This window comes from Natator depressus, chromosome 1 (assembly GCF_965152275.1).
Source record: "Natator depressus isolate rNatDep1 chromosome 1, rNatDep2.hap1, whole genome shotgun sequence".
NCBI lineage: Eukaryota > Metazoa > Chordata > Testudines > Cheloniidae > Natator > Natator depressus.
Genome location: NC_134234.1, coordinates 245,676,255 through 245,701,516, shown reverse-complemented (window position 1 = coordinate 245,701,516; position 25,262 = coordinate 245,676,255). Strand labels below are relative to the sequence as shown.

General features: G+C 47.5%; 1 protein-coding gene across 2 annotated transcripts in view; it reads right to left on the bottom strand.

Annotated features, from left to right (window-relative positions):
* Positions 1 to 5,003: 5,003 nt before the first annotated feature.
* Positions 5,004 to 25,262, bottom strand: part of DENND2A (DENN domain containing 2A) — a 79,708-nt gene continuing 59,449 nt past the window's right edge. The window contains exons 14-20 of one of the 2 annotated variants that reach the window (XM_074940114.1): positions 20,560 to 20,708; positions 12,491 to 12,668; positions 10,546 to 10,587; positions 8,898 to 9,015; positions 7,890 to 8,129; positions 6,622 to 6,708; positions 5,004 to 5,762 (exon numbers count right to left, since the gene is read on the bottom strand). In XM_074940114.1, the coding sequence (XP_074796215.1) occupies positions 5,731 to 5,762; positions 6,622 to 6,708; positions 7,890 to 8,129; positions 8,898 to 9,015; positions 10,546 to 10,587; positions 12,491 to 12,668; positions 20,560 to 20,708 (846 nt within the window). In that variant the 3' untranslated portion in view covers positions 5,004 to 5,730. Of the gene's footprint in view, positions 5,763 to 6,621; positions 6,709 to 7,889; positions 8,130 to 8,897; positions 9,016 to 10,545; positions 10,588 to 12,490; positions 12,669 to 20,559; positions 20,709 to 25,262 lie in introns of those variants that run through there. The other variant, XM_074940123.1, reaches the window with a different exon arrangement.

Genomic DNA, 25,262 nt, shown 5'->3' with positions numbered 1-25,262 from the left:
TACATTAATTAAGTGAATTTAATGCTGGTGAAAGGTGCTACGCTGACAGCTCTAGAAACAGAAATTATCTGCAGATCAGAGACAGCAGCAGTTGATATCGATTCAACCCTGTTCTGGAGGAACGGCACCTAGCAGAGAAAGGGGAGTTTGAATCTCCATTCTCGTTTTGCCCCCATCAGCCTGTCTGCTGAGGCTACTGACAAGGCAGCCAGCAAACCACAAATGGGTGGTGGGGTTTGTGATGTTGGCACTTGCCCGCTGGAAACTGGGCTGTTACATGATCGAGGTGCATAAAATAACGAATGGAACAGAGAAGATCAGTGGAGTTCTCCTCTCTACCTGCTTCAAGAACAAAGCACATTCAATTTAATTTGTAACTGATGGAAGGAAACAGGTTTAAAAACAAAACAAAACAAAACAAAACCCCTATACACAATTAACCTTACATTATGCAGCGGGCCCCACTGATTTTTTGTGGATGCCACTAATGGCTTCTGTGGAAAATTGGAAATTAAGTAGCACTGAGTTTAAGCGGAGTGTACAGTACTTCTGAGAGCCAGGTGCCGAGCGTCCCAACTCGAGCACCCTAAAATAGCTGCACCAAAAGCAGAGGGGGTGATTAAGATGACAAGCCTCTAGCAGCTTTGAGCCTGGACTGCAGGCTTCTAATTCCAGCTCTTCCCATTCCAGCATATGCAGAAGGCTGATGCCAGTCTTCTCACATGAACAACAAAGCAGAGCCACATCATGCCCATCCTCAAACAATCCCACAGGCTCACTATTCCCTTCAAAATCACCTGCCTTGTTTTTAAATCCCCTCATGGTCTTGCTTCAGACTACCTCAGGGGGCCTGTTCTCTGCCCATTCCCTTCTCACATCTAGCAACAACCCCCTCTCACATTCCTACTGCATTTGATGCAAGAGCCTTCTCCTCTGCAGCTCCTACTGTCTGGAACAGTTTCTCTGTGGCCTCAATGCTCCCTCGTTTTATACCATCCAAAAACACATCCCTTACGCTTGCTTCAATTTCTGTCTTCCACTTCTCATCTAACTCAGTAAAGCATTTTGAGAGAGAGACCCCGATAAATGAAATAGTATTGTACCAAGGTTGGTAAAAAGTCAATAACTTTGGATATATTTAGTGTTACTAAATTACCTCTGCAAACCCAGTCTCCCAGGGGAAGGCTCTTTGGGAGTCTTAAACCCTGTTTTGCTGCTACTCTAGCCCTTCCTGACATCCAGGGTTCCACTTTGCAGCTCTTAGGACCTGAAGGAAGTTTGTCTATTTACCACTGTCCCCATAATAATCATACCTGCATATTATGATTATCTCACATTTATACTGAGGTATTGCCCAGAGGCCAACCAGGAAGGAGGCCCAGTTATACTGCATGCTGTACAAACACAGTGAATATATAAATTGATAAGCACCATACAGCTATTAGCTAATTAATGATCACCCATCTCTCTGAAAGGCACTTGTCCACCCTGCCCACCACTCACGCTTTGCACCCACCACAGCTCCTTTAAGACAGGGGCCAACATCTGAAGAAGTTTTGCAGGTACAACTCTCCAGTACACAAGGATCAAAGGCCATCAGTCCCCCAGGTGCTGAGAGGGGACTTTCATATGCACCATTCTGGTGAAATATAGGCAGCTCTTAAGCTGAATATATGTATTATCAAGGCCCTTCCATGGTCTGGGGGAGGGGTGTCAGATGAATATTCAGGAATGTGGATGCCTTTCTGATTCTAGGGATGTCCCCCTCCCCCATAATCCACCTTCCCCAAACTCCACCATCCCTAAAGCTCCGCTTACCTGCGTGCATCCTCAGGAGATCTCCACTCACCCTCTTTCTCGCAGAGGGTGGATGTGGGGCTTCTCTCCTCTTTCCCCAAAAGAAGGCTTGGGGCTCTCTCCAGGGAGCAGGTGAGCTTCAGGACTTCCCCATCCCTCCTCATCTGGGTGTCTTCATGAGCAGGGGTTAAAAAGGTATTGAAGGAGGAACCATAGAATACCAGGGTTGGAAGGGACCTCAGGAGGTCATCTAGTCCAACCCCCTGCTCAAAGCAGGACCAATCCCCAATTTTTGCCCCGATCCCAAATGGCCCCCTCAAGGATTGAACTCACAACCCTGGGTTTAGCAGGCCAATGCTCAAACCAGAGAGGGGAGCTCTCATGCCAGCCAGGGAAGAACTTCTAACCGTGGAGGGGGAGCACAGCCCCACATTCCCACAACACATCTGCTTTGCTATAAGCCCTGTATTCTCCTATGCTTCCCTCCCCCACAACCTGGAGAGAGAGGGTAGGATAGAGTATGGCTCACTGCAGCAGATGATTGGGAGGGGAACAGCTGCTGCCTGGAGCCAGCAGAGCAAGGAGAAGATCGGGAAGCAGCAACCAGGCTCCTGCCCACTCTTCACAGCTCCCCCTCGTGGTGGTGAGGCTAAACATGTTTTTTCTTCTTTTAGCTGCTAGGCTGGTACTTGGGACCAGGTTCAAAATCCTAGGTGAAAATAGGCAGTCACGTAAGTCATGTACGGTCCCGCCAAAGAGCTCTCCTAGTCCAGTGTGTGCAGGTGGAGTTAATTTTATTTTTTCTCCCTTGGTGTCCCTAGTTGTAGCTTGTAAGTTTTCAAACATTGCATTGATGGTTAAAGGGACACTTTGGGTCAAATGAGACCCCAAATGTAGGTTTTTAAAAACTAATCTTTAAAAAAAAACAATAGAAACATTTTGCATCAAATAAGCATATCCAATGAAAACAATTTGCAAAAAAGTATCGCCATTCCCCCAGCAGTGTTTGCAGTCCGACATTGCAGCATTGGGCTAGGGCCTAAAAATGAAATTAACTACAAACCCTAAACAAAACCCTAAACAAACGGGAAGCTGGCTTGTCTATTTTCATTGTCCAAACTGAGTGTAATGTAGAAAATAAACACTAGAAACAGTGAAAGCAAATTAGATTATAAAATGCCTCCTGCTTTCATAATGTTCTTTCATTGCTAACAATTTCTTTTTTAAAATATGGTTTTAAATCTGACAGTGTCCTCCTAATGTTCTATATTGCCATGTTAGAGGCCTGGGTTTGATTCCTGGGCCTACACTCTTGCTTCCTTGGCTAGCAGAGGGTGAGAGTGCTGCAGAAGCTCTCTGATTAACACCCACAGACAGAGTGTTTCACACTGAGCCATCCAGTATCTTGCTCTTGTGCAAGCTCTGGAAGGAATCCTACCTGGGTCTGCTTTATGTGAGATCATATATGTGGCGGGCGTAAAGCACAAGGAAACAGTGAGGAGATCCCCAGGGTTCTGACAGGGAACGGGAGGACCTGTAATAAACCCCCAGCCCCAAAAGTCATCAGTAGGGTGACAAGACGTCCTGTTTTTAAAGGGACAGTCCTGTATTTAAGCCCTCCTGCAGGTGTCCCGACTTTTTCTTAAAAACGGGCAAACTGTCCCGTATTTTCTCTTCTCCCGCCCCCCGCATCAGTACTGGTGGGTCCTGCTGCTGGCCGGATCTCTGCTCGCCAGTTGCCCGCCCACCAGTGGTGAGTGGTGGGGTCCAGTGGCCGACAATGGGGGTGGTTGTGCAAGGCTGATGGCAGGAGAAAGTTGCAGTGCACAGGGCCAGTCACTCCACCTGCTGATCTGTCAGCCAACCCCCACTGCGTGCTGGCTCTTGGCCAGCAGGGCCCCACCCCCTGTCCCGTTTCCGGCCGGCACTTGCTGCACGCTGCAAGCTGGGGTGGCTGGTGAGTGCGGGCAGGCGCCAGGCAGTTAAGTGTTGCCTCTGCTGCCCACACATTGGCCCTTTACATATTCCCCCTCTCGCTGTCCTCTCCCTGCTTTTCCTCTTCATCCCCCAAGCCCTGCTGCTCCTCCTATCTGCCCTCCCCCACTCCAGCGGCGTGCATGCCGCTCCTAGCACTGTGCCGAGAACCAGCCCCTGGTCGGAGCACTAAGCTCACCAACAGCCTGGCCAGCAGGCTCCTTCCTTCCCCCACTGCCTCTGGCTGGGCCGGTGCCCCGGGAAAGCCCAAGACCCTCCGGTTCGGAGCGCTGGCCAAGAGGAGCCAAGCCCTGCACATGCCAAAGCCCCACACAGCACTGGCACAGGGAAGCCTCAGCAGGGTTTGCACAGAGAACCTTCAATGTTGCAGCACAGATCTCTACCACATCCACAAAAGGAGCCACCTCGTTAGCTGGGAGCAGTAATAAGTTGCTATACTCTAGTGGACCAGGAACTAAAGGGGTCATGAAACCGGTTTTACCAGTGACCCACATGAAGAAATACAAATTCTAACACTACAACACCCTGCCTTCAAAGGGTGAGTCCTAAAACTTTTAATTTGCCTTGGACACAGTTGGCTGTTCTCTCCAGGTGTGCCCGAGGTGGTGAACCCATTGGCAGTGCCCCTTCTTTGCCGTCAGCCATGTCCTGCCAGGCCACCACTGCCAATCAAACACTATGTAACACTTAATAATTAACCACCCGTATTAAAAGTGGTAACTTTCCACAGAACATGGAAGTCCGATCCCATGTAGAATGCAAGAACCATTCAGGAATTCATCAGCATCACAAGCTAACTACCACAGACACCGCATGTCTTGTCAGAGCAGAAGAGTTTTAGCCTTGGCTGAGCAGGCATATTTTGAGCCTGAGCTGATCCCCAGTCAAAGTTGGGGTCTGGAAAAGGAAAACCCACTTGAACTTCTGGGAGCCTGTTTCTAAGAGCTGTACACTGGGCAGGGCTCATGTTGGAGAGCTCTTTGGTGGGCGTTATATGAAAGTGAGAGACATAAGAGAGTTGTAACAGAAAGAGTGCTGGAACGTCAGAGTGTGTGGGTGGCTGGGTGGGCAGATAAACAACTATTCTATTTGACCACTAGATGGCCCTGTTGACCCACATACAAAATGAGGCAGAAGGCAAAAAAAAAAAATCTATAAATGAAGCAGCGGGTTAAAAAAAAAATCTATAATTCTCAGCAATAATTCCCAACTCATTTTCTTTTTATGCCACTCACTTTTAATTACACTGTGTAAAGTTCTCAACTTAGACAATACAAGGAAAGGCCTCTCCACGAGGCTGACGCAGCCGCCTTGCAGAGCATAGCGGTCGATTAGTTGGCTGGCAAATCAGTAGGTTTAGTGGTTCCCCCTCCACCTCCTTTCCTCATTCGTAAGCACACCCTGCCCGTGTCCTTTGGCATCCCTGCAGTCCTCAGCGTCCTCGGTTTTCTCAAGACCTGTTTTCATATGTTTCCTCTATTTCTCTCCTCCTTCGCTCTCAGGCCAGGGTAATACGGCCTTTCCCCCCAGTCCCCATTATCACATCCAGCAGTGCCACTCGGAAAGGAGGCAGGGCATGTGTCAATGGTTAATAGTTTTCCTAACCCCAATATAAATAGAACAAAAAGTATAATAACTAAGAAATCAAATCCATTTGGAGGTCTGCAAAATGCTACTGCAGAGTTTAGAGTGCTTGGTCCAGTGCATGTTACTGTAGGAGTCCAGAGACCTCTCCAGGCTGCTCTACCGCCCTCTGTTCATCTCATCGGGCCACTTGCACACAAGAGCAAACCCTGGCCTTTCTGCCTCCAGCGCTCAGCATCCAGGGCTGTCACCCCCTTGGGAGCAGGCTAAGTGGGAATGGTTGGTAACAGTTCATTTTGTTTCTGCTGAATTGTAAACTCCTTCTATTCCATGGAACGATGGCGTGCGTGACTCTTATTTCTTGTGGAGGAATTTCATTTTGCTACCTGATGGAGAGGAAGTGAGGAAAACAGCCGTTACACAGAGATATGTAGAGTGGAGAAAGTCTGAGCTCCATCTCTCACCCCCAGAGCCAACTGGAGCAAGGACTGAGGGAGAGCTGCTGCCTCGGAATCACACCGCCCCCTCTCCCCCAGCAATGCTGGGTCTAGTTCAAGAGCAAGTTCCCCTCCCCCCCATCCCAAAGGAAGGAATTGGCTCCTGCTGGAGCTAGGCACAATAGCACTGCATGTGTCAGCCAGACAGTGGCAATTTGAAAGGGACACAAGATACAGCCTTCTCCTTCCTTCCCCCTTAGGCAGGAGTTAAATGTTGTGCTTTCAAAGGACTTCCGGCCCTCTTTTCGCTCTGTCCCCCCTAGGTACTTATATGGCCTGTGCTATAGCGGAGCACCTTACAGCTGTTAACAGCTTTCTCTTCACAACAGGGCTGGGAGGTAGTCTCCTCATCCTCGCCTCAGCAGGGAGTGGCTGAAGCACAGGGCATTAGCTGACTTGCCCATGTGGGGATCCAGTCCATCCCAGTGCCTTAGCCCACAAGACCAGCTTTCCTCCTTTGGGAGTCAGGCAGTGAGCTCAGGGTCCAAACTTTAATCCCCCCCCAGACCCGGCAATGCAGCTCCCAGTCCCACTGACATACGTGCACGTTAATACGTGGCCCAACCCTGACCACTGACTGAAGGCCCCATGGCACATCACAGCAACATACCAGGGGAAAGCAGATACAACCCTCGGGAGAGTGGCGCTACCTAAAATAGCATCTTTGTTGCCAAATCACTGAGCTGGTGTTAAGAGTAACATGCAACACAACCACTGTGAAAAGACAATGGTTGCTCTGGCATCTTACCCAGTCCTTTCAGGAATTTATTGACTCCACTCTGCTCCCCACTGGGGAGCGTTTCCAGGTACTCCTGGGCACGTACCTCAAACAGACCTGCGGCAAAAAAAAAAAAACCCACAATCCTTTTGGTTCCAAATATATAACAAGAATACTGACCTCTTCATTAGTAGAGCTAAAAGCACTTTACTAAGGAGATGAGTCTATCCCCACTATCCCCATTTTACAGAGGAGGAAATTGCAGCTCACAGAGCAGACACTGACTTGCCCCAGGTTACCCAGCGGGCCAGTGGCAGACCTGGTCTCCAGAGCCACAGTCCAGTGCTCTATCCAGTAGGCCACACTGCTTCCTCATGCAGGCATGACTAGCCAGACTGATCATCTTTGCTTCGTGGAGGGAATGGAGGAATCTTTTCAAGAGAATTCTGACAGGGAGTGTACAGAGACTAAAATCTGGGGCCATTTGAGGAATTAACATTTGGGGGCCACATTTTCACCTTCTAGGAAAAGCTCTTTGATCCCTCTGCCATTTCCAATGTCCACTGGTCATTAGCTCTTTAGAGGAGCTTGCTGAACCAGCACTGACCAGCTGTTTGGATGAGACAGGCCCCTCAAGTCAGTGGAACCTTAGAGGCCATGGGGCAGTAGTTATGAGCTCCTCAACACCCTTCTCTCAAATGTCTATCCCCAGAAGGAGGCATAACAACAGTAAATACATTATATATCAATACACTGGAGCTAATGCTAGTTCCGTAGCATCCCTGACAAAAACTCAAGATAGAATGGGAGGGGAACCACATGTGACAGAAGATAGTTATGCTGCTTAACACATCATGAGAAGGTGCTCACAAGCTAAGAGAAGCACCTCTAAACTGCTACTATTTCCCAGCTTTCATTAATAATGCTCATCACTTCAAAACACTTTGCAAACATGAACTAAGCCTCACAACACTACTGTGAGGTAAGTAGTAGTTCCCCCAGCGTTACAGATAGGGAAACTGAGGCAGGGATAGTTTAAGTGACTTATCCAAGACCAGAGATAGAGGCTAGGAATGGAACCCAGGAGTTATTGGTGCCTGGGTCTATACTCAGGCCACACCTCTCTCAAAGGGGGATGGGATCACTGCAATCTTTCAAAAACACATGGTCATCATGGCCTCACCCCAGAGCTACAGCCAGTGCTGCTCCAGGGGACGATGCTGGCTGCTCACCGCTCCCAGGGGGTGGATGGCAAAGATTCCAAAAGCCTCGCTGGAATAAGAAGAAGAGCCCCTAACCTTTGACCCCCTGTTTCCGCAGCTCCCGTTCCTGAATGAATCCCCCAAACATCTGGGTTTCCATGAAGACCTCCAGGAAGCGTCGAAGGCTCTTGGAAGAGACAGACTTGCGGAAGGCCTCCCGCTGTAGGGTCCGCTCCTCTCGCTCGCTGGGGGTCAGGAACAGGGAGTAGTGGCCCATGATCTCCACAAAGAAACGAACGAAGGCTTCAGACACCACTTCGTTCAAGGGGCTGGACTCTAAGGAAGAGGCGGGGGAGGAGGAGAGAAGCAGAGAAAGCCATGAGGTGACGGTGGTGCTGATGGTGGAACTGTGAGGATGCACTGGGCGGTCAGGGCTGCACACTGGTTTACTTTGAAGTTGCATTCCTGGCTGTGGTTCCGCACCACCTTACCAGCCCTGCTGGCCTCTTTAGGAACTGTGCCCTGTACGGGTCTGAGAGTGAGAAGCAGCTGTGGAGAGAGAGCACCTCAGCACGTACTTTCCACTAAAAGGCTAGGAGCGGGCTGCCGCTGCTCCCAGGGACACTACCTAGGCTGTAGGACCCTGGCAGGTGATCCAGCGTGGCACATGCACAAGGTGCAGAACCTCAGTGTGTCCCCCCATCCACCTCCTCTCCAAGGGGCTGTTTGAGTCCAGCGGGCTTTGCCGAGCTGGGGGTGCTGTGGAGGCTGCAGGCTCAGCCCAGCTGGAGGGGAAGGTTTCACTCCCAGGACTGACACCAGAGCCACCTCCTCAGCTCAAAGGAGCCTGGCTATGGAGAAGGCAGGTGTATGTAGGGAGGATGTATGGGGCGGAGGCTGAAGGAGACCACATGGAAGTCAGTCACATAGCAAAGGTCACCAGCGCACTGGAGAGTTTAGCAAAGCCTCAGCTAGTTCTAGCCACTGAACTGCATCTTCCATTCAAACCTGGGCCAGGGGATGAAAACCCTCCCTTTTGGGGAAGTGACTGAAGGGCCGCAGGGCCCACCCGATGAAAACGAGCAGACAGGCTGCAGGCTGTACCGTGTCTGCCATTCAGAGAGCCCTCCTCCTTGTCGCTAGCCAGCTCATTCCGCTGCTCCAGGATGTGCTCCAGCGCCGCCTGCAGCTTCCGAGGCAGGATGGAGTCCTCGTCCTCCATCTAGAAAACACAAGCTCACACTCAGGGACCTTCTCAGGGTGGGGCTTGTGCTGGCTCCGGGAACCTGCTTTTCTCCTCAGCTAGCTCCAGTGGAGTCAGGGAGAGAGGGGGCAAGGACATGGAAGGTTATCTGTTACGAAACCAGGAGAGCAAGAAGAACAATACTCGGCGCTTATCTAGTGCCTTCCATTCGGGGCTGTCCATCCCTTCTATAAGCACTAAAGTGGGTGTCTCACCCCCAGCTACCACCTCGCACTGGACGGATTTGTAACCTTTCGTTTCAGCTGTTAGATCTGCGATCATGTCGCCCGTCTCCCAGCCCTGACCCCACTGCCTTGCTGGAGGTAAGGTGTTGCTCTGATAATATCAGGAGCAGGAGTCAGCCAAACAATGCCAGCAAGCAGCTAGGCAGGCACAGCAGCTAGGCTGAGACCTGCATATGGCTAAGTGATTTTCACCCCCTCCCAGCCCCATACAGTGACATGCAGGGAGCAGCGGGAGAGGCACAGAGACACCACAAACGGATTGAGCAGTAACAGAGTGGGGAGTCAGAAGGGAGGGGTTTGCCACGGTCTAGTCACTGCAAGAGGGCTCTATAGCCGGAGCGGCTGACAGACGAAAACTGTATTGAAAGATAAGAAACAGCCATTAACCTCATATCACCCCTGTGAGGGAGGGCAGTGCTATTATCCCCACTTACAGATGGGGAACTATGGCCCTGAGAGAAAAGCAACTTGCCCAAGGTCTCACAAGGAGTCTGTGGCAGAGATGGAAATTGAACCCAGTGCTCCTGGACCAGTCCAGTGTCTTAACCAGACAATTGATTTCCTGACCTAGCCTGAATTCTGTGGGTTGCGCTTGTGATTCAGAGGAGTTGGATTCTGCTTAGAAAACAAACAAAACCACCTGGCTTCCAGATCTAGGAATACGTTCCAGGACACCCCAAAATTCGTGCTTCTCTGCTCCAGGTCAAAGGGAATCAGAAGAGGCGTATTTGTCTGCAAAATGATGCCCAGATTCCCATTTATTGTCTTCCCACTATGGTCTAGTAATGCAAGGACTAGATAGAGAGGAACATGAGAGGGACCAATGAAGACAGAAACTGAAAGATCTACTAAAACCAGTCTTCACTGGAAGGTGCAGATATTACGCTAGAAGGTAGTGGTGACCAGTGCTTAGAGCAAAGGACAGTGTCGAGACTCTGGGGTCTATTTCCAGCTTTGGTTGTGACTCACTCTGTGGCTTTGGCCAACACACTTCTGCAGGCCTTGTGCCTCAGTTTCCCATCTGTTAAAAGGGGATAATGCTTCTCTACTTCGCATGGATTATGGAGGGTTAAATGTTTGTAAAGTGCTTTGAGATTCTTTGAGGTGCTACCTAAGCACAAAGCACTGTGACACTACTGTTAAACAGCACCTGCCATCAAATCCTGCCTCCCAGCCTGGGCAAGCAGAATAAGCAAATACAGGTCAAGGCAAGGAGATGGAGGAAGTGGGAGAAAAAAGCCCCATATGGGACAGCTCTACTCACCTGTCTGAGGAATCGGTTATTAACAAGGTCAACCACAAGGACCTACCAAAGAGAGAATGGGGAATTGTTATTTCCTGTTACCAAAGACTATCCCAAGCCTTCCTGGCTCTCTAGGAAAACTCCTCCCCTCTCACAGAACCACAGCAGCAGGAAGAGATATAAAACACTGGTCAACAGCAGGGCCCCTGTTGTGGTTTTCTGACCACTTCACCACAAGCCACAAAATGACAGCTTGAACTGAAAGAAGCTGGCCTTCCCTAACCCTCCTGCCTTCACTTCTCCCCCACATATCCCAAAACCTTAGACTAGAACACAGTCAGATCTATTGTTTAAGCGAAAAGCTTTACAAAGAAGCCACAGACTATTTTACACAGCCAATGATGAGTGAGGGACCAAAATAATATGGGGCTTTATCAACTCCTACTTAGTATTTACCCTATTGCACAAAACAAAGCAATGCAACTTAAAAAAAATTAAACACATCATATGTAATCTGTGGAACTCATTGCCACAGGAATATTGGAAGTAATTGCTTAGTATGACTTTGCAAAGATCAGCTCTGTATGAACAGTGTTGGTAGTTACAGAGCAGGTGTGAAGTGGGGAGAAAAACAGAGTCGCTGATCTCAGCTTGTCTTTAAAAGATTATTTCCCTTAACACCTTACCACCATCAGTGCCACTAATGGGCAGAAGGTTGTAGCCCACGAAAGGTTTTTCCTGCACTGGAGTCTAGGAACACTTTGGATGTGAGGCTGAAAATGTTATGACCTGTCATGCTGTGTGTGTGTGTTTGCCCTAGCACACCACTGTTCAGAGTTATTCATTTATTTACAGGTCTGCTTATAATTATTATTCATTTGTAATTTGGGAGCACTTAAGAGCCCTAGTCACAGACCAGACCACATTGTGCTAGGTGCTGTACAAACAGAACTAAAACACAGTCCTTCTCCAAAGAGTTTGTAATCTAAGTATAAGACAAGAGACAACAGATTGATACAGCCAGTCAGACAGACATCTGTACTAACTACAAAAAGAAAAGGAGTACTTGTGGCATCTTAGAGACTAACCAATTTATTTGAGCATAAGCTTTCGTGAGCTTTTAGCTCACGAAAGCTTATGCTCAAATAAATTGGTGAAATCCCCCGGCTACTCAAGCTTGCCTGCTCTGATTCATATCTCACTGAAGTCGTGGTTATTTCTTTTAGTTCATTCTTCGGCTTCAGCAGCTTTGTTTCAATATTTGTGTCGTACTTTCAGATCTTCACAATGGTGCTGAGAATCCCCTCTGATCAGGGCCGGCACAAAACCTTCTCCATCTGCCTCCCTCACCTCACGGATCCGATGAAGTGAGCGGTAGCTCACGAAAGCTCATGCTCAAATAAATTGGTTAGTCTCTAAGGTGCCACAAGTCCTCCTTTTCTTTTTGCGAATACAGACTAACACGGCTGTTACTCTGAAACCGTACTAACTACAACCATCCCAGGCCCTGGACAATCTCTAAAAAGAACAATTCATACATAACAGACTGAGCAATTGACTCTCCGCACTGTCCTGGCAGCACTATAACTATAACAAAACTCTTAATAATAAAGCCCACCAGCAAAATCACCACTGGAGCCCTTCTCCCAACTCCCTGTGGGACAGGAAGGAAAAATGAAGGTCATTATGTCAGTTCCCCCTATCAGCTGCAGCAAAGTCACTGCTCACTAGGTAGCAGCCTGTGTGTCTTGGAGCCAAAGGTTACGGGTTTTATTCATGATGCAGTTCACTGACAACTGGGATAGCTGTATTTCTGCAGCCACAGGTAGTTACAATGCCACCCTGCCTTAAAACAGTGACACAATCTAAGTCTAAGAGGCAAACCCTTCTGGGTGAGAAGACAACACAGTGCAGCCAACGCCTGTGGCTTTTAAAAACAACCATTTCATCTGAGTTCATGGCTCACCTCTTCCACGGGTAGCTCCTTGAGGCGGGGCAGTGAGCTGGTGAGCAGGCCAATCAGGAAGGGGGTTGGTGAGCACACAATGTCAATCATGGAAGGCGGCAACACTGGGATGTAGGTGTGCTGCCAGGTGAAGGGGTAGAGGAGTGCCACCATGGCATGGCAACACTTCGACAGGGTGCTAAAAGACAACACAAAGCACACAGCAGTAGAGGCAAGGCAGAGGGTGAGCACTCAGCACTTGCTGAAAATCAGGCTCCTTTCAGGTGTCTCAAGTTGGACACCCACAGTCACGAGTCATTTTCAAAACTCTTGTCCCCAATCTTTATTTCCTGGTCTAAAGACACATGGAATGGGTCAGGATTACAGGAAGCTGTTCCTCTGTCACATGACACGGGGCAGTTTTCCACTGCCTCCAGTGGCTGCTGTGCATGCTTGACAAGGACACGCAGAAGTGGCTAACAGTGCAAATTTGCTTTCTTTAGAGAGCAGAGATACAGTATTGAAGGCACAGCTTGTCTTGATGCTTAATTCTCTCCCAGCCCAATGACACTCTTTTAATTAACAGCATCTTCTCTTTCTGACACTCAGCATACACCTCAGCGAAGAACAAGGCTGCAGGGGAAAAGGGTATCAATGCACATATAATGAACTGTTCAGAGAAAACAGACTAAATACTCAATAGAAACCAGGACAAAATACGACACTACCATACAGGTCCTGCTCAGGACAGGGCCTCAAAAGGCCAGGCTGACCCAAGAGGATGGAAGGGAGGGACTAGATTGCGAGTATGTCTACACCGCAATTGGGAGGTGTGATTGTATACAGGGTAGACATACTTGAGTTGCCTTTATCTAGCTGGATCAAAACCAGCTTCAGTAACAAGAGCAGGGTAACCGTGGCAGATGGACAGTGGCATGGGCTACCCTCCTGAGTGCAACCCCATCCAGGACCTGGAGCATGTGCACAAGTGACCAGCCATGCCATGCTGCAGCAGCTACATCGCTATTGTTACTCTGGATAGCTTTGATCTAGCTAGATGCCTACAGTGCTGAAATCATACCTCCTAATTGCAGTACAGACATACCCTGAGGAGCTGGGGTAGGGGAGATACAGTTCATGCTTTTCCCATTCAAATGCTACCAGCGACTCTGCTGAAAGTTCCTTCACGAACGACTTCCAAGAAGGTTTGGCCAGAGAACTCTTCTGAGCGCTGGAAGGAGAGGTGGGCGGGGCGTGCGGTCAGTTTCACGGGGCTATGCAGAGCACGCTGTGGGACATTGGTTACTCATCTGTTCTGGGTTTGGAAGTGTTTGTGCATGTCAGGGGATGGGGAGGCTCGCCATAACAAGCTGTGTACATAACGTCATTTCGGTTTTACTAGCATCCAGCTCTTGAAAGAATGGGGGAGGGTAGAAAGGCTAGTCTGGCCTGAAGGAATCACATGGCCAGGAAAGCACTCACAGCTGGCTTGTATTAAACTCCATGGGTGGAATTTACAGTGAGAAATGTGGCTCTGGCAGCTGTTGCTGACTTGTAATGAGAGAGAGAGAAGAGGGTTTGGTCGATGTGGTCTTGTGCTCGCTCAGAAAGTGAGGCCTGATTTTTTGCTCCAGTTATGTCTGATAAATTTGAGTCCCTCCAGCATGACACTAGAGTGGGTTGAGGAGAATATCATGGTTGGGTTACAGGTTTTGGCTGCTTTTCACTGGATAAATTCAATTTGGCAGAGTGTGACTTCTGCTGTTGGGACATCACTGTAACCAGGTGAAGAAGCTCTCTGAGCAGTTTATACAGAGGTGCATGCCAGCCAGGGGATAAGTGAATTCTGATCCTAGGGCAGAGAGAGGAATCCATTTAACACTTCAGTTTAACATGGGGATAGTGATACTGCCCTCCGTTGTAAAGCGCTTTGAGATCTACTGATGAAAAGTGCTATATAAGCGCTAGGTTTTTGTTATTCTTTAGGCTTTACCTGTGACTCTAACAGGTGAAGTAGGAATATACTAGGGAATTACTTCAAGGGACTTCCACATAGAGGAAGTCTCTCTTTATAGAAGAGTCCCAGATTTTCATTTCCTTGCTTAAAGGGACACTGTCAACTTGATTTGTTTCTAACTGTCAGCTGTAAAAAAAAATTGACATTTCTGATGGAGCGCACTTTAAATACAGTCTCCTGGATTTTTAAAAGGTCCTTTAAAAAAGGGCAGAGGGCTCTACTCTCCAGCTGATGTTTAGAAGGGTGCAGAAGCCTAACCACTAAAGCATGTTCCCGTCCCATTCTTGCTCTCTGTGCACGTTCCAGCCTGCTGCCCCTTCACCTCCACTTGCACTTTGCTTCTGCTCTCACCAGCAAGTTTTGCACCAACCACAGATAGTGATACTGACTCTCCACAGAGTCCTGTCAATTGCACAAGGCAAACAACGTGAAAAATAAACGTTCTTCGATTGCGTTCATTTACAGCAAACTTGTAACAAGAGTATGCCTCCCATGTGAACATCAGCTTGACTGTATCCCTTTAAAACTGTCTCCTTTAAGGAGATTTTGCTTTTCCTCACACATTTTGTGGCCAACATTATCCGAGACTGAAAAGCAGGGGTTTCCTCCTCCTCCTCCTTCTTTGTTTCCTAGCATATTTTTCATCTCCCCAATTTTATAACCTGCAGAAATAATAGCAGTGTCTGTGTGGAAGCACGGTCACCAATTGCCAGTAGCATTATGGGATTATTCTGAGAATAGCGTTGGAGCTCCTTTTTTTGAGCTGGAATGCAGGTGGCAAGGGTAGAGGTTATATCTTTGTCGTGAACCAACCTCTGCCTCCTTCATTTTCAGGGCACAGCCAGCTCCTCCACCCAGGGATAGGAACTGATGTGAAAGGTTGGCCTTAGTGACTAATGGAACTAACTGGTCTGGTTCCAGACAGCTGTAAGGAAGAACGCTGTGCAGCCAAAACATTACTCTACCTGAGGGCTAGTGGGATATTAAAACATTTTGTCCTCTACCAGCATTACAGTGACTCTCCATTCCCTCTTCCCCTGCTTGCAAGTCATAGTGGAATACAGAGGGCATGTGACAGAGGAAGTGGGAGGGAAGATGCTTGGGAGGACAGCTGGTGGAGGTCACAGACTCAGTTGCATTGGTTAAGACAAAATTTTGTTTTGAAGTTGTATGCTGTGACTGTTCAGGAAGCAAAGAAGGTTTCCTTCCCTTTCACCATAGCATCTCTGAAGTCCTGGTCACCAGAACTCTCCCAGGTTAATCCTGGTCATCTGCGCTCATTTCTCCCATTGTGGAATTTTCAGTCTACTTTGTGGTTCAGATTGCTTAGCTTCCGATCCATCAGCATTCAAGAGTGCAGAGACGCTGCTTTGGGGAGTAGGGGGGTGGGGGAGAATACAAGTGTAGAGTCTCCTCTGCTTGAGTTTCAGCCAATATTGCTCGCTGTGGTACTGGATGCATTCAGGGAACTTCAGCCTTTCAACTGCAAAATGGAAGCTTTAGAACGATTTAAATCTAGCAGGAAGACAAGGGTCCGTTATTTGTGGAGCCTGTCAATGCCTCCCTTTGGCATGGCAGATTAGCAGCATGTCATGCTGAGATGATTTTTAGGCACATACTCTCTAGGCTGGGAATCTATCAGCTATCATCTGTTCTCTAATCTCCTTCAGGCTGAGGTTAGGGAGAAGAGAGAAAAGCAACTCCAGAGTGCTCAGATGGCGTGGGTCCTGATCAGTCTGATTTTAGACCTAGGTACAGCATGGAGCATTTGCTGCTCTTGTCAGTTTGTCGTTTCCTGTTGGTGATGATCAAAATCAAGTGTCCATGCTGATTCTTTAAATCTGCCTTTGATACTATTGACCCCGAAGCATTGCTGACACAGCTGCAGTCCCCAGCAGGGATCTATAGGACTTGTGACCAGGTAATCTGTCCTTTAAGGGTAGTGGTGCCTAATGGTCAACCCACCCCATCACATGGCCTAGTTCTTTAAGAGGATGAAAGGTCTGATTATATATACAGGGACTTGGGAGACACGCTGAGAGAGGAAGTGGTCCCAGGAGTAAAAAGCGTTCGGGATGAAATCCCATTACTGTTTCTTTAAGGACACAGAGCCAGAAGCCTTGCAGAGAGAATGGGGCAAGGCTCCCCTCTCCCCCACCCAACTGGGATGAGCTGAAAGAAGGGGAACAGCATAAAAGCTCCCTCCTTGCTCATAGCAGAGTGGACAGTAGGCGACACCAGTAGGGAACGGCTGGTCCAGCTGGGGGTGAAGCTGGCAAAGGTCTCACAGCTGGTTAATCCATGACTCCGTTCCAGAGAGGACAGCTGAGGAATCCTGCTTAGGAAGGACCACAAAATCAGACTAACAGAGCCCAGCTCCAGCGAGGAGAGCTGGTGAGGCTCCTAGGTGAGGGGAAAGGGTGGAATTAACTCATACAGCCCAATTCCCAGGAGGAGAGCTGAGGATTCCAGCTTAAGGAAGGACTGAAAAGGGGTAACCCTGAGAATGAACCAAGAAGGCTTGCTGGACCAGAGGCAATTTTCAGGCACAGGAATGAAGAGTCTCCTGAAGGAAGGAGCCAGAGATGGCTAGCTGGACTAAGCTCAAGGCAACAAATATCCCTGGGTGTACCTGAATGAGCTTCTACTTGTGCTTGTGGCCGTCACTAATAAATGAGACCCTTGCAAGGAGCATGCTCTTTGATTAAAAAGATCCGTCTGGACTTGATTATAACCCAGCGGAAGGGATGTGAGACGGGGTTGCCATGCCTGAGCCATGCCTGACCAAAAGGGGGCACACCAGGGCAACCTCCAGGCCCTCACAGGACTTTAGACCAAGATTTTCAAAAATGGGTGCCTTAAAGATAGGTTCCTAAATCCATATTTAGGCTCTTGAATAAGTGTTCTGATCTCTAAAGTACTGAGTACCCAGCAGCTTCCACTCAGCCCAATGCAACTGCCACATTCTTAGCACTTTGGAGAAATCAGGCCACCTATTTAGGTTGGGTTTAAGGAGTCTGACTCTGAGACATCTATTTGTGCAAATCTTGGTCTTTAATGTCCAGGACTGTCACTCTGGCACTTTGATTTGAAAACAATATCTCATTACAAAGATAGTCTAATCCATTTGTGTCACATAGCAGATCTTAAGTACTGGTGTTTCCCCTACCCACATGAAGGCCTGTACAGGCCTGAGCAAAACTGGGGAAAGATTATCTCAGTAAAGAAACAATTTTTTGGGGTAGTCATTTTTTGGGTTGAAAGGGAATGTTTATTCTTGTTGCTATAGCATGGGGGAATAAAACTAACAACCAAATTCTCTCTTTGTCCACTGCCAAGCTTTGGATTGACAGATTTTTAAAAAACACTCAATATTCATTCCAAAGATGGAAAAGACAAAAGCATTTCACTTGCTTTACACTTGTTAGATGTGTTTTTGGCTCAGCTTGAAAACATTTAATAATTCAGACAGTACTTGGCAAGAGTCCTTTCCACTTCCTTTCACAGAGACTTCAGATTTTGTAACAATTAAAACACATAAATAAACTATGTGTGTATCATTTTCTCTCTCTCTCTCTCTCTCTATATATATATTAATATATACATACACACCCTCACAAACAAGTACACATACAGATAAACACAGTGATGACATCCACATGATAAATTAGAGTGGTGTGCGATAAATGCAATTTATCTTGCACTTTTCACCACTTCACCTGCACTCTGACCATTAATCCATCCCTCCTGGACTCCTACTAGCATTCCAAACCCCTGAGCAGCTTCAAACAGCTGTTTTTTCTACTTTTAAAAAAAATCTATTTGCCAGATAAATGTTTGTTTTCTTTCCCCCAAAACGTGCAATTCCCATTCCCAAAGTAAACACTATTTAATACTTGGCAATTTCCTTGTCCCCTGTTCCAGGACAAGTGACAGTCAGCCTTGAATCAGTGATAGATTTGAAGTCCAATATCTCAAAAGCCATCACTGATAGGAACAGGAGCTTTCCACCAATGGATGGAGAAGATTCTCAGCTTCCCATTATGATACACTACAGTGTTGCCAATGCCAAATGTTCCAAAATCATGAGTCAGGTCCCCAAAATCATGAGATCGGCTTTAAAAACCATGGATTTTTTGTTTTGAATATTACAGTTGGGTTATTTTCTTTGACTTTTGGTTTCTGAGCCTTTAAGGCACTCTTGGGTCATGCTTTCAAACTCATCGCCACAACTATGTGGGTTCGAAACTTATTTTAAGCTGAGGGCAAAAAAAGAAAGCTGAGATTCTCGTGAAATAACTGACTCCAGGAGATGGGGCTCTAAGAGAAATAACAAATATCACAAGATTCACAGTAAAAGCATGAGTGTTGGCAACACGGCACATAGTACTTGATTCCAGTCCTTGTAGATTCATAGACGCTGGACCTTAAAACCTTTATGTATAGGAAAGCTATTGTATATATCATTTTTAGAGGTTTCTACAATTTTTAATACTTTCTCTCTTTCTCCAAGGCTTGGACAGTTGGACTCAGTACTAAGGCACCTAGCTTTACTGTCAGAAGAATACTAATAGAAAACATTTTTGAAATATTTTCTACAACACATGTATTTTGGACATGCCACATGATGGTGCAATATGATATAAGGGTTTTATTGGCACTCATTTGGGGCGATCTGCCTAACAATGCGCTGATTCCAAACTTATACCAATAAAATCCTTGCATGGCATCACATATTCTCACTGGCTATCATCATGTAAAGGTTAATCTGTGCTTCTGTCCCTAACGAATCCAGTCATAATGCTGCGCTTATCCTGTAGGAGAGGAAAAACCTCCCAGAGAAAATCTTGTCATTATAAAGATTACCAAAATGATCTGTGTAGTTTAGACATGGGAAATATAGAATGGTCTCAGGTTAAGGGCAGCATCAGTGCTTTCATGCTTTGCATATTGATGTACTTTTAAGAGGATATGAAAAAAAATCTATGTATGTAACATGTCAAGCAAATGTAACCGAATAGATCCTCCCCTCCTTGACCCAAAGCAGCAGTAAAGGAGTGAAAGTGGGGAGCTGCAGCCTGTATGCTGCTACAACCCACCCAGCCTCCCCATTGGTGTAATGAGTTTGTATGAGCTCTGCCCTTACAAATCCCTGGACCCCTGCAGGGCGACTTGTTCCTTTGCTCCCCTACAAAAGGGGCCTCTCCACTTGCCTTTCCTCCCCCAGTCCCAGGGCTGTAGCCCGGCTGGCTGGGATCTGTGAAAACAGACAGCTTGGGGGTATTGTACGCCTGCTGAAACCTGATCGCGCTCATAAGTGTCATTACTCATCTGTAGCTTTTCCGTCACCGAGCTTTGAGAACTCTTCTCTCTGAATTCTCAAGTGCTTAAGGGCTGGATAGCTGCCAGGCACCAGCTGCATAAAATCTTAAAGAGACCTGGACCCCTGTGCTGAACTTGTGGGAGTGAATCAGTTTAAACCCCGAACCTCAAGAACCAATATTAAAAAATTAGTCAACAGAATCTGAGAACCTCAGCGAAAGGGCTAAGAGACACTGAGTTCCCTCTCTACTTCCCCCCACCCCGGGCTTGGTTCCTGTGCCTGCCAGAGCATGGCTGAAAAGGGAACATTGTTTCCCTCCCAAGCAATAGGAGGGGTTCTGCTTTCTTATTGCAAGGAGCTCTGCCTCGGTAAGATTCTGAGTAAACGGAACTTGGTTTCCTTTGTGCACCAGAGGAAGCTCAGTTTTTGCAAGCTTCAGAGCTGGGCTTCAGAGTAGCAGCCGTGTTAGTCTGTATCCGCAGAAAGAAAAGGAGGACTTGTGGCACCTTAGAGACTAATGAATTTATTTATTTGAGCTGGGCTGAGGAGTTTGGTTTCTCGCAGCATGTCCAGGAGAGGGTGTGTCACCTCGTCAGAGCTCCTGCCCTTTGGGAGCACTGGCTGTACTTGCTGGGAAATAACAGAGAAGAACAAAAGAACAACACAGAGGGGCCAGTACTCCCTTCTCAGTCTCTCCTTAACTTACATTTGGTTTAAAAGAACACAAGAGAAAGATGCAAAGGTGGGTACCTGAGTTTGTCTGCTATAAAGATCACTCTTCTCTCCAGAAGCAGGGATGCGAACACGCGGCTGAGGTGTCGGACGCTGAGAGAGGAGAACAGGGACTCAAAATCAACATGCTCAAGTCTCGAGTCCAGAGGCCGCCGCAGCTCAATTACCTGCCAGAAAGAAGCAAAACACAGGTCATGGCCTCAATCAGTACACTGACAGGCAAGGGGCCAGACTCCCCCAGGACTTCAGCCAGGGACCCTCTCAACCAAAAGAAACAGTGTTGCTGCTGGAGCTAAAGGAGACTTTATGTTAGTGAGTGGCACGCCTGGAGATTTAGTCTTTCCACAGGACCCACAAATGCAGCCTGCAAATGAAGCTGAAGGCCAGCATTGGTTTCCCATCATATTTTCCCCACCCCCTTGAGCAGTGATGGTGAGGAGGTCTGAAGCAGAAGGCTATCATACACTGATAGGTTTTCCCAACATGAGGGTCAGCAGACAGGGCTAATAACAAGTAGAACCAGGAGTTCAGTTTGGGCAAGGTCCTATATTCTAGTAGGCCACAGGAACGGTTCAGATTGAACTCTCCCAGGGGCTTTATCCAGAGTCCATTCCAGGTGGGTGCAGAAATCCATTGCAGCTTCTCCCACTGAATTAGGCACAGGGAGCTCCATCTCCACGGGTGTGATGCCCAAGCAGACTTTTATGCGTAGTCTTTTGACATGGGGCAGTCCCAGGGAGTGGAATTTTGTTCCCATCAGGAATGGATTTTGGGCAGCACTCTGTAGGGCACAGGGAGAAGGATGGAGGCAGGGGATGTTTCTAATTCTTCAGCCAGTTCAAACAGCCAGGATCACTTTCACTATGAGAATCTGGACGGGAAGGAGAGGGGAGCAAGGTCTAACTTGTAGACTGTCCTCTCTGGTATCAATTACAACACAGACTACTTTCTTTGCTTCTATCTACGTATACAGTCCTCACCATAGCACTTCACTGCCATTAGTGTATTTCTCCTCAGAACACCCCTGTGAGATAGGGCAGTATTATCACCCCCATGTTACAGAGCGGGAACTGAGGCACAAAGTGACTTGCCCAAGTCACACAGGAAGTCTGTGAAAGCAGGGAATTCAAGCCAGGTCACCCATGTCCCAGGCCAGTTCTGTAACCACGAGACCATCTTTCCTCCTGTGTAACCAGCTTCAAAGCACCTGGCCTATTCTTCCACAGCACGTCACATGACCCACCCTCGACTTTGGACCTGGTTCTCAGGTATGCAAAGGCCCCTATGTGCTGTTGTGGCAGCTTAAAGGGCCTTAAAGTGGGCAGAAACAGCCCCCTAAGAATAACCCCTGTGCAGTGAAGCTCTCTGGTGTAGGCGGCAGACTGAGGGTGTGGCTGGGCGTGCTCCACTACAGATATTCTATATGGGTTTCCCAGAGACCCTGAGGCCACTTAAATTTACTCTCAGGCCCAAGCAAGGCTCACTCCCACACAACGCTGAATGGGTTAATGTGTGCCTGAGTGGCCAATTAACATAGCAGGCTACACCTGGAGGGAGAGCCAGGCTTAACTGATCATGAAGCCCAGGGCTGGGCAGGAACAGGCTGGCTCACATAAAGAGAGGAAGCAGAAGGGGGCTAGTAAGCTTTGAACTGCTCCAATACCTAGGCAATGAAAGCCTGAGTGTAATACTAAAATGTCAGAATAGCATATGGAGAAAAGGGGAAATATCTAGGGACTGGAAGCATGAGCTTATTGCCTCAGTGAGGAACCCTGGCAAGAGGCACTCTAGGCCTGAGGCATACAGACCCATTGCTCTCACAGCATGGTTCGCCAAAACCAGGAAAGACTGGGGATGGAGAGATGACTAGCACACTCAAAAGGAAATAGGCTCACAGAGGGAACATAATGTGGGTTCAGATGGCCGGGGTGCAACTGACACCGATAGACACAGAAGCACAAAAACCGAAAGAATACATGATAGTAACCTTCCTGGACACAGAAAAAACCTGCAATGTGTTACAGAGAGAGAAACTATTATATAAAGTGGCAACCATCTGGGTACTGTAGGAAGAATATACAAATGGACAAGGGATCTCCTACCCAAAGAACTACATGGGTCCGGGTAGGGAAAGCCTTTTCCACTGTATATTCCATTACATATTGAACTCTACAGGGGACTGTCATTAGCCCAGCCCTTTTTAACATCATGATAAATGACCTTCCAAAGGAAACGAGTGCAGGAATAGACATCAGATGATTTGCTGATGACCAGGCCATATGGACCACAAGCAGAAACCTGGGACTCCAAAGGAATCAGCGATGCACTTTGTGGGAGTAAAGAACAGGGAAATAGGTGGGGCTTCAAGCTCTCCACTGACAAAACTAAATGAATGATCTGCACAACATGGAAGATTCAGAAATTATATAAATATATCACCAACAGATAAATATAGTGAAAAAGGACAAATTCTTAGGTGTGATATTTGATAACAAGCTCACCTGGAGGGACCTGTGATGAAGTGTGCTTCCTCCACTTGCCCTGAAGGGGTTAACATAGGCCAGGTGGGCCAATTAACCTGTTAGGCTACAGACCAGGGGACATTTCAGCTGAGAGGAAAGCCCTAATTAAGGGAAGCTCACCTGTGCAGGAACAGGCCGGGCTTCTATAAAACCAGGGAGCTGGTAGCAGAAGGGGGTGCTGCCAGGAAGAGGGCTTCAGTTACTCTTCATGGGACAAGGGAGAGCAAGAGATTTAGACCCTAGAGGAAGGATTTGTCTAGCAGACCCAGAGGAAAAGGGTTTGGCTAGAAGGGTGGAGAATGAAAGCTTGGGAGAGGCAACGCACGAAGTAGTCCAAGAGAGATGTAGGAAGGTTTGGGGTAGTACAGACCTTGGCTGCCAGAGATAGGGCCCCTGGACTGGAACCCAGGGTAGAGGGTGGACCTGGGTTCCCCTACCAGCCACTGAATTAGTGGCCCACTCTGGGCAGTGATCTTGAGGACCATCCGGGACTATCCATCCCCGTCACTGAGGGAGTTACTTAGCCAGGGCAGTGGACTTAAGGACTGCCTGGGATGCTGTGGAAGACTGTGATAGAACCACAGAAGGGGAGGACTGTTGTGACTTGGCCAGAGATGCAAGCCATGAAGACAAGACGCTGCGGCTGCTGAGGAGCAGGAGAAGGGCCTCAGGGTGACAGAGTGAGATTACAGGCTGAGAAACCATAAGAAGAGGCATCAGGCCAAAAGAGCTAATCCCCAAACCGGCCAGGAGGAGGCGCCTCTAGCAGTGACTTGTGAACCCCGGGACAGGACCATATTGAAAACATTATAGATAAGTGCAAAGGGAGAAACTTACTAAGAAAATGGTGGACGCTAATCAGACCTATTATTGAGTATGGCTGCTAGGCCTTTAGGTCAGCATCGAAAACAAATCTGAGAAAACTAGACTGTATCCAAGTACAGGCATTGCCTACTGCATGCAGTGCTTTCATTACCTCGCCTCTGTATGTAACGCAGATAGCAGCTGGAGAAATGCCTATCACTCTCAGAATGAAGCTCTGAGACTTAGGCTTTAGGGCCAAAGTACTAGGTAATAGTGAAGATAACACTAAGCTAATATATATTAATTAGGGAATTAAGTGGAGAGCAGGTAGGACAAAAACTCAAAATTCCTCAGTAAGTAGGGTAAGGAAGTGGATAAAGGATCTCTGTGAAAATAAAGGCTTAAAAAAGAGGCCAAAATCTCTAGCTCTGGGAAAATACTCTATCTCTGGAGAACCACCTCCTTGAGATAGATATGGAACTATATGATGAACAAAAGGAGAAGAATGATTAATATACAAGATATAGCAAATCAATGTATCTGTGATAAGTGGGGACACTATTGTCAGATGCATACTGATGGCTCCAGAGAGGAAGGAACAGGTAGAGTGGGAATAGCTTTCTGGGCGCCCACATTCAGACTGAAGAAAGCCATCAGACTCATGACCTTTATCTCTGGCTGAGCTAATAGGGGTCTTGCTGGCACTAACTTGGGCCCTAGCTTTGCGGCCAGCTCTCATGGCCACCCTGTCTGATACCTTATCAGGACTGCAGACACTACATAATGGCAAGTCTGACAGCAGAAACAATATATGTAATGAAATATTACTGCTAACAGCTGAATTGGCCCAATTGTATGTGACTATAATAAGAGCATGGATCCTGGCACATGTAGGGCTAGCTGGCAATGAACTGGCAAAGAGACAAAAAATGCTATTAAGGCCGTACAAGTTGACCTAGAGATCCCATTAAGCAAACTGGAATTTAAGCACTTAATCAAAAATGAACTAAGGAAGGAATGGCAAGAATTGTGAGCACATGAAATAAAAGGGAAAAAATTCCGTGAATTATGCCCAGTAGTTGAAAATGTTGATATAGTCCAAGGCCCTGAGATGAACATTCTCAGTCCTGCCATGAGTGCAGCGGACTGGACGAGCTGATCTCTCGAGGTCCCTTCCAGTCCTGCGCTTCTATGATTCTAAGAGCAAAATGGCTTTATTCAAAATGTTAACAGGTCTTTGTGGATGAAACAGTAATCTATTTCCAATAAACAAACAAAAGGATGGACTATGTGAAACATGTATGGTCCAGCAAATGATGGATCATCTCTCATGGAATTGTAAAAACTGTACCAGTGAAAGGAGATATACTAAGGGTTCTGAGTTTTCCATATAAA